Source organism: Bison bison, unplaced genomic scaffold, assembly GCF_000754665.1.
Source record: "Bison bison bison isolate TAMUID 2011002044 unplaced genomic scaffold, Bison_UMD1.0 scf7180017863885, whole genome shotgun sequence".
Taxonomy (NCBI): Eukaryota; Metazoa; Chordata; class Mammalia; order Artiodactyla; family Bovidae; genus Bison; species Bison bison.
The window spans coordinates 1052627-1060562 of NW_011494457.1; the positions used below are offsets into that span (position 1 = coordinate 1052627).

The 7936-nt window shown below is 49.8% G+C and overlaps 1 protein-coding gene across 1 annotated transcript in view; it reads right to left on the reverse strand.

Moving 5' to 3' along the window:
* The window catches only part of LOC104984132 (putative uncharacterized protein FLJ22184), a 60715-nt gene extending 53704 nt beyond the window's left edge, over positions 1–7011 (reverse strand). Inside the window, exons 1-2 of the mRNA XM_010833755.1 lie at positions 6992–7011; positions 4561–4688 (exon numbers count right to left, since the gene is read on the reverse strand). Coding sequence (XP_010832057.1) covers positions 4561–4688; positions 6992–7011 — 148 coding nt within the window. The remainder of the gene's footprint in view (positions 1–4560; positions 4689–6991) is intronic.
* Between the last annotated feature and the right edge of the window lie 925 nt (positions 7012–7936).

Consider the following 7936-nt stretch of genomic DNA (forward strand, 5'->3'; position numbering starts at 1 on the left):
TACTTATTTTGCATTTTATTTTCAATTTATTAAATTAACTTTTTATTGGAGTCTAGTGGGTTTACAATGTTCTGTTAGTCTCTGCTGTACAGCAAAGTGAATCGGCCATACATATACATGTATCCACTCTCTTCGACTCCGTTCGCATATAGGTCATTACAGAGCACTGAATACAGTTCCCCGTGCTCTACAGAAGGTTCTTATAAGTTATCTTTTATAAATAGTAGTGTGTACACGTCCATCCTAATCTCCCAGTTTATCCCCACCTCCTTCCCCCTTGGTAAGCGTGAGTCTGCTTTCAACTTTTGTCAATAGGGTTATTTGTATCATTTTTTATTTTTTTTAGATTCCACATATAATTGACAACAGGCTTCTCTGATAGCTCAGTTGGTAAAGAATCCACCTGCAATGTAGGAGACCCTGGTTTGATTCCTGGGTCCGAAAGATCCGCAGGATAAGAGATAGGCTACCCACTCCAGCATTCTCGGCTTCCCTCGTGGCTCAGATGGTAAAGAATCTGTCTGCAATGCGGGAGACCTGGGTTTAATCCCTGGGTGGGGAAGATCCCGTAAAGGAGGGTATGGCAACTCACTCCAGTATTCTGGCTTGGAGAATTCCACAGACTGTATAGTCCACAGGGTTGCAAAGACCCTTTGCAACCAGTCAGACACAACTGAGTGACTTTCACTTTCATAAGTGATATCATATGATATGTGTCTTTCTCTGTCTGACCTACTTCTTTCAGTATGACAATCTCTAGGTCCATCCATTGGGCAAGTGACTTTAACAGCACTTTTGCAAAATGGGAGTGATAACATATAACTAAGATCATGGCATCCGGTCCCATCACCTCATGGCAAATTGATGGGGAAACAATGGAAACAGTGGCTGACTTTTTTGGGGGGCTCCAAAATCACTGCAGATGGTGTTTGCAGCCATGAAATTAAAAGACACTTGCTCCTTGGAAGGAAAGTTACAACCAACCTAGACAGCATATTAAAAAGCAGAGACTATTTTGTCAACAAAGGTCCGTCTAGTCAAGACTATGGTTTTTCCAGTAGTCATGTATGGATGTGAGAGTTGGACTATAAAGAAAGCTGAGCACAGAAGAACTGATGCTTTTGAACTGTGGTGTTGGAGAAGACTCTCGAGAGTCCCTTGGACTGCAAGGAGATCCAACCAGTCCTGGGTGTTCATTGGAAGGCTAATGTTGAAGCTGAAACTCCAATATTTTGGCCACCTGATATGAAGAGCTGACTCATTTGAAAAGACCCTGATGCTGAGAAAGATTGAGGGCGGGAGGAGAAGGGGACAACAGAGGATGAGATGGTTGGATGGCATCATCAACTCAATGGACATGAGTTTGGGTAAACTCCAGGAGTTGGTAATGGACAGGGATGCCTGGCATGCTGCAGTTCATGGGGTCGCTGAGTCGGTCATGACTGAGCAACTGAACTGAACTGAACATATTCCAATGGTTATAAGATGTACCACTAAGAAACAAACAAAAAAACACCAACTGCATGGTGACAACATGTCTTAACGATAGTGCTGGACAAGTCATAAACCAGTCATGGCAATTCTCCTGGCTTGGAGATTTCTCTCATTTCTTCTGCAAGATTGGCAATTTCTCCCAATTAGGTTCCATTGCTTGGTGTGTGGGCTTCCCTGGTGGCTCAGTGGTAAAGAATCTACCTGCAATGCAGGAGATGCGGGTTCAATCCCTGGGTTGGAAAGATCCCCTGGAGAAGGAAAAATGACAACCCACTCTAATATTCTTGCCTGGAGAATCCCATAGACAGAGGAGCCTGGCAGGCTACAGTCCATAGGGTCGTGAAGAGCTGGACACGACTGAAGTGACTGAGCACCGGCTCCCGTGTAGATTTTGTGCCCACATCTTAGGAGCAAAATGTAACACAACTCTTGTTTCTAGTTTGTCTTCTTGCCTTTGTCGTTCAGTCACTCAGTCATCTCCTACTCTTTGCACCCCCATGGGTTACAGCACAGCAGGCTTCCCTGTCCTTCACCATCTCCTGCCTGTCCCTCAGCTTCTTCCTATCTCAGGTTCTGCCAAGCACTTGCTGTTGTTTCATAAGAGAAGAGTAGTCCTCTCTCTAAAGAGAAAACTCTGTTTCATTTGGTATCAGTTTCCCACCCTGTTGCTCCATGTCCGTGCCTTTCCCCGTCATCACTTTTATCTGAATGCTGAATCACACCATGATATTTTCAAAGACATTTTAAATAGTACCAAATTCAGTACGTGCCGTACCAACAGTGCATCCAACTCAGATGAAGGAAAGACAGTATGGGCCGCTGTGCTCAATTTCTCACATTTGCAAACAATGATGTCCCCATCAGGACTTTGACATTTGATTCTAAGACACAATCCCAATGTCAGCGATGTTAAGTTATGCATGTCTTAGGCTTCCCTTGTGGCTCAGCTGGTAAAGAATCCGCCTGCAATGCGGGAGACCTGGGTTCGATCCCTGGGTTGGAAAGATCCCCTGGAGAAGGGAAAGGCTACCCACTCCAGCATTCTGGCCTGGAGAATTCCATGGACTATGTAGTCCATGGGGTTGCAAAGTGTCGGACACGACTAAGCGACTTTCACTTTCACGCATGTCTTAGAATTGGGTAGATAGGGTAGCAAATACCTGTATTGATTAGAATTCTTTTGACAAGAAAGTGACAGAAAACTCAACCCAGATTGACTTAAGTGAAAGGGGTACACTGAGTTGTGCTGCTGTGCTGTCTTGTCTGACTCTTTGCGACCCACGTACTGCAGCCCACCAAGCTCTTCTGTCCATGGAATTTTCCAGGCAAGAATACTGAAGCAGGTTGCCATTTCCTCCTCCAGGGGATCTCCCCAACCCAGGGATCCAGCCCGCGTCGCCTATGTTTCCTGCATTGGCAGACATCTTTTACCAAGTCCCAAAGTCCTTATATTAACGCAGCTTCAGGTATGGCTAAACTCAGGACTCCAGGATAAAATCAAGACTCAGTTTCTCTTCACTTCTCTCTCTTTCTTCCATAGGGGTGGCTTCCGTCTCAGATTTCACTTGGTAGCAAGCTGGAGTCAGCAGCTCTAATCCTACTATCCTCTCTGGTTTCAAGTCCAGCTAAAAGGAGCAAGCACCTTTGTCCCAGAATTTTGAACCTGAGTCTCAGTATCACTCACTGGCTCTGACAGGTCACCTGTCTGGCTCTGGACCAGTCATCATAGTTATGGGGGAGCTGCTGAGTTACCTGCTGGAAGCCTAAGGGCTGCTGGGGCTGCAGAGGGAAATGACGAGGATGGACGTGGGGCCGCAAAAACAGCGCATGATTGACTGTGGGGAATTAGGTGAGAGAAGCCTCCCCGGAGCAAGCCCCCCTGGGTGGATTTGGTCCCTGCTCCTCCGCTCTGTGCAGCAGAAGGAGGCCTCCGCCGAGACCCACCCGCTCCATCTGAGTCAGCCTCGCGAGGCCTCCCTCTCAGGCCGCTGACACCGCACTGACTCAGCGGCTACATGAGCTGGTTGCTGCCTGGAAAGTTAATAAGCCTGGGAGCCAAGACATTCCTCCTGTGACGGGGTTGGTGCCGCGAGTGGGTGGAATGAATGAAAAAGAGTGGGAGCACCATGGCTCCTAAAGCGTTTATGAAGTCAAGAAGCTCGGAAAGCAAGGGAGGGGAAATCCGTGGCAGCAGTGGGAGCTGGTGACCCCCCCACACCAGCGCTGGTCCCTGGCGGGTGGGCGGGCGCTGTCTTCACCCTGGCCCCATCCACCCTCCAGCTCTGCCCATCTCTTTCCTTCAAATCTAAGGGTCGAGGAACAGGACTGGGGGATCTATCTATCCCTTGGAGGGTAGGGGAGGAAGAGAAGAGGGAGGCTCGGTTAGAAGGGGGTCCTGGAGGATAGGAAATAGGGGAGACAGAGAGGGAGTGCTTGCCACAACCGCTCAGAAACTGGATGGAGCACAAACACGGAGCACCTGCTTTCTGCCAGATCCCCAACTAGAGGGTGAGGCCCCCCAGTAAATAGGCCTTTGTCTCTGCCTTCAGGGAGCACAGAGTCTGGTCTGGACACAATAAGAAAATTGTTCATGGTAACGGAATGTGATGGCACAGGGACCTAGGGTTTATTAAAGGAAGGTACCCCGGGGGGAGAAGTGAAGGAGGTCATTGCCAAGCAGGAGGCCTCAGGTCAGTCTAGCCTTGACTGAGACTAGAGGGTGTGTGTGTGTGTGTGTGCGCGTGTCTGTGTGTCTGTGTGTGTGTGTGTCTGCAGGAACGTGGGCTCTGGACACAGCTGTGGAACAGTTCTCCTCGAATCAAGGGGAACCTTTCCAGCGTCTCTTTCAGGCTTTAGCTACTGGCTTTTGGGAGTGGCAACCTGCCTGGCAAGGAGGCTCCTGCCAGCCGAGGACAATCCTCCACATGAGGGGACAGCTGGGGTGGCCACGAGGCCTTGGAGCCCTCACTCTCAGCAGCTGGAGGATGGGAGCACCAGCCTGGTGGAGCCACCTAGACGGGGTAGAGGGGAGGTGATGCCAATGGCCTCTGCTCTGATGTTCCTCACGCTGGATGTCTGGTGGAGGATGGGCTAGGGAGCAGAAGGGAGCTGGAGGGCAGGGGACTTCCTGGAGGAGAAGGTCCTTCTGGGGCATCTTGTAGAACAGCTCAGGAGGTGGACAAGCAAGGAACGACCTAAGGCGTCAATGTGTGCAACAGTTATAGGAGCACGTGGCACTTTCTGGGAAGGCTAAGCTGTTTAGGTAGGACACTGGGCTGTCACAGGGGTGGGCGGGGCCAGGTCATGAAGGTCCTGTGTGCCATACTAAAAGACCGGGGATTCAAGTTCTTTTGAAAAGAACTGGAATCTCACGCAAGTGTTGAGAATGGACGTGTAGACATGGTGGGGCCTGGGGATGGGAGGGGGGATGAACTGGGAGATTAGGCTTAATATAAATACACTGCCATGGGTAAAACAGAAAGCGAATATACGTGCTGCGTAGCACAGGGAGCTCGGCTCTGTGCTCTGCAATGACCCAGGAGGGTAGGGTGGAAAGGGGAGAGATGGGAGGGAAGCCAGGAGGGAGAGGGTATGTATGTTTGTATATATACCGTTGCTGTTGTTGTGTCCAACTCTTTTGCGACCCCATGGACTGTAGCCAGCCAGGCTCCTCTGTCTATGGGGTTCTCCAGGTAAGATATTGGAGTGGGTTGACATTTCCTTCTCCAGGGAATCTTCTCTACCCAGGAATCAAACCCATGTCTTCTGCATTGGAAGGTGGATTCTTTATCACTAACCCATCAAGGAAGCCCAAGCATATGTGTATGTGTGTGCGTGTGTGTGTGTGTGTGTGTGTGTGTGTTAGTCACTCAGTCATGTCTGACTCTTTGCAATCCCATGGACTGTAGCCTGCTAGGCTCCTCTGTCCATGGGATTCTCCAGGCAAGAATACTAGAATGAGTTGCCATTCCCTTCTCCAAGGGATCTTCCTGACCCAAGGATTAAACCCAAGTCTCCTGCATTGCAGGCAGCTTCTTTACCATCAGAGCCACCAGGGAAGCCCTGTGTGTGTGTTGTGTGTGTGTGTGTGAGCGTGTGTGTGTGAGTGTGTGTGTGAGTGTTAGTGTGTGTGTGTGAGTGTGTGTGTGTGTGTGTGTGAGTGTGTGTGTGTGTGAGTGTGTAGGCCTCCCAGGCTTCCCAGGTGGTGCTAGTGGTAAAGAACCCACCTGCCAATGCAGGAGACCGGAGAGACGTGGCTTCAATCCCTGGGTGGGGAAGATCCCCTGGAGGATGAAATGGCAACCCACTCTAGTATTCTTGCCTGGAGAATGCCATGGACATAGGAGCCCGGCAGGCTGCAGTCCATAGGATCACAAGAGTTGGACATGACTGAAGTGACTTAGCACATACGCATGTATATATGTGTGTGTGTGTGTGTGTATATGTGTATATATATGTGTGTGTGAAAGTCGCTCAGTAGTGTCCGACTCTTTGTGACCCCATGAACTACACAGTTCATGGAATTCTCCAGGTCAGAATACTGGAGTGGGTAGCCTTTCCCTTCTCCAGGGGATCTTCCCAACCTAGGGATGAACCCAGGTCTCCCACATTGCCAGCTGAGCCACCAGGGAAGCCCAAGAATACTCGAGTGGGCAGTCTATCCCTTCTCCTGTGGATCTTCCCAACCCAGGAATCAAACTGGGCTCTCCTGCATTGCAGGCGGGTTCTTTACCAACTGAGCTATCAGGGAAGCCTGGATATATGTGTATATGTAGCTGATTCACTTCATTGTTCGGCAGAAGCTAACAACACTATAAACCAATTATACTCCAAGAAAAAAAAAAGTAAAAAAGGAACTGGACTCTCCTTCCACCCCACTTCAGCCCTTTGTGCAGACATTCAGCACCGTCAGGGGGTGAGGCAGCCCGGCCCTGTTTGGGTGGGTGCAACCAAGGGCCCCGATGCTCTGCAGAACTGAAGTGGGCAAGAGGCCACCAGCAGGCAAATGGCAGAGAGTGATGGCCAGAGAAGGGCTGTCTCCAGGCGCTGAGGGAAACGCAGGAGTCGGGAGCGATTTGAAAGTTGTTTTCTTGACGTAGGCATTTTAGAAATAGAAAGAAATGTCGTCACAAGGGAGTCCCATGGAGAGGAATGAACGCAGGATTTGGAGTCAGCAAAGCCAAAGGCCTGGGCCTGGGGCCCAGCACCACTGTGCCAGCTGGACAACTCTGGGAAGGTCACTCGGCTCACCGAGGCCCTATTTCCACATCTGCACTGGGATCATATCTATTCCACAGGGTCAACTAAGATAACATCCGTGTGCAAAAAAGGCTGTGCAAATATTAAGTTACAGTCATTTTGCAAAAAAAAAAAAAAAGAAGCCCACAGCAAGAATTCCTCAGGCTGTTTTGACCCCAGTTCCCACTTGGCACTGATTAGGTCGGGGACTTACTGGATGACATAGCAAGTCAGCAGCAGAGCTAAGGTGTCAACTCACCCGAGGACCGGCTCCAACATCGTCAGCAGAATCAGCTGAGATCCAGCTTCACTCTGCAATTTAGATGGCCAAGGCATTCCCAGGAAGTCCCTTTCAGCACAGAGTGTTCACAGTGGTTCCCGTGGGCAGCCCCAATATCCTCCAAAAGGTTGGCGAGATGTAGCAATAGCTGGATGAGGTTCCCAAGAGGCAGGGCAGAGAGGGAGACAAAGAACAGACATTTGTCCTGAGAACAGAAGAGACTGCGTTTCTCCACCCTTCCTGTGGCCACAGCCCTCCAACTCCCACCAGTGCTTTCAAAATACTGGAGTAGGTTTCCATTCCCTTCTCCAAGGGATCTTCCAGACCCAGGGATTAAACCCAGGTCTCCTGCATTGCAGGCAGATTCCTTACCTTCTGAGCCATTAGCTGCTACTGCTGCTGCTAAGTCGCTTCAGTCATGTCCGACTCTGTGCGACCCCACAGACAGCAGCCCACCAGGCTCCGCCATCCCTGGGATTTTCCAGGCAAGAACACTGGAGTGGGTTGCCATTTCCCTCTCCAATGCATGAAAGTGAAAAGGGAAAGTGAAGTCGCTCAGTCGTGCCCAACTCTTAGCGACCCTATGACTGCAGCCCACCAGGCTCCTCCGTCCATGGGATTTTCCAGGCAAGAGTACTGGAGTGGGGTGCCATTGCCTTCTCCACTGAGCCATTAGGGAAGCCCTCAAAACAGATTTATTGAGATATAGTTCACAGACCATAAAAGGATCCTCTTGAAGTGTACAATTCAATGTTGTTATGTTTTGTTTTGTTTTTATTCACAGAGTGACACAAATATCACCACAACAAATTGTGGAATATTTTCATCTCCCCATAGAAGATGCCATCCAGCCATCTCATCCTCTGTCATCCCCTTCTCCTCCTGCCCCTAATCGCTCGCAGCATCAGAGTCTTTTCCAATGAG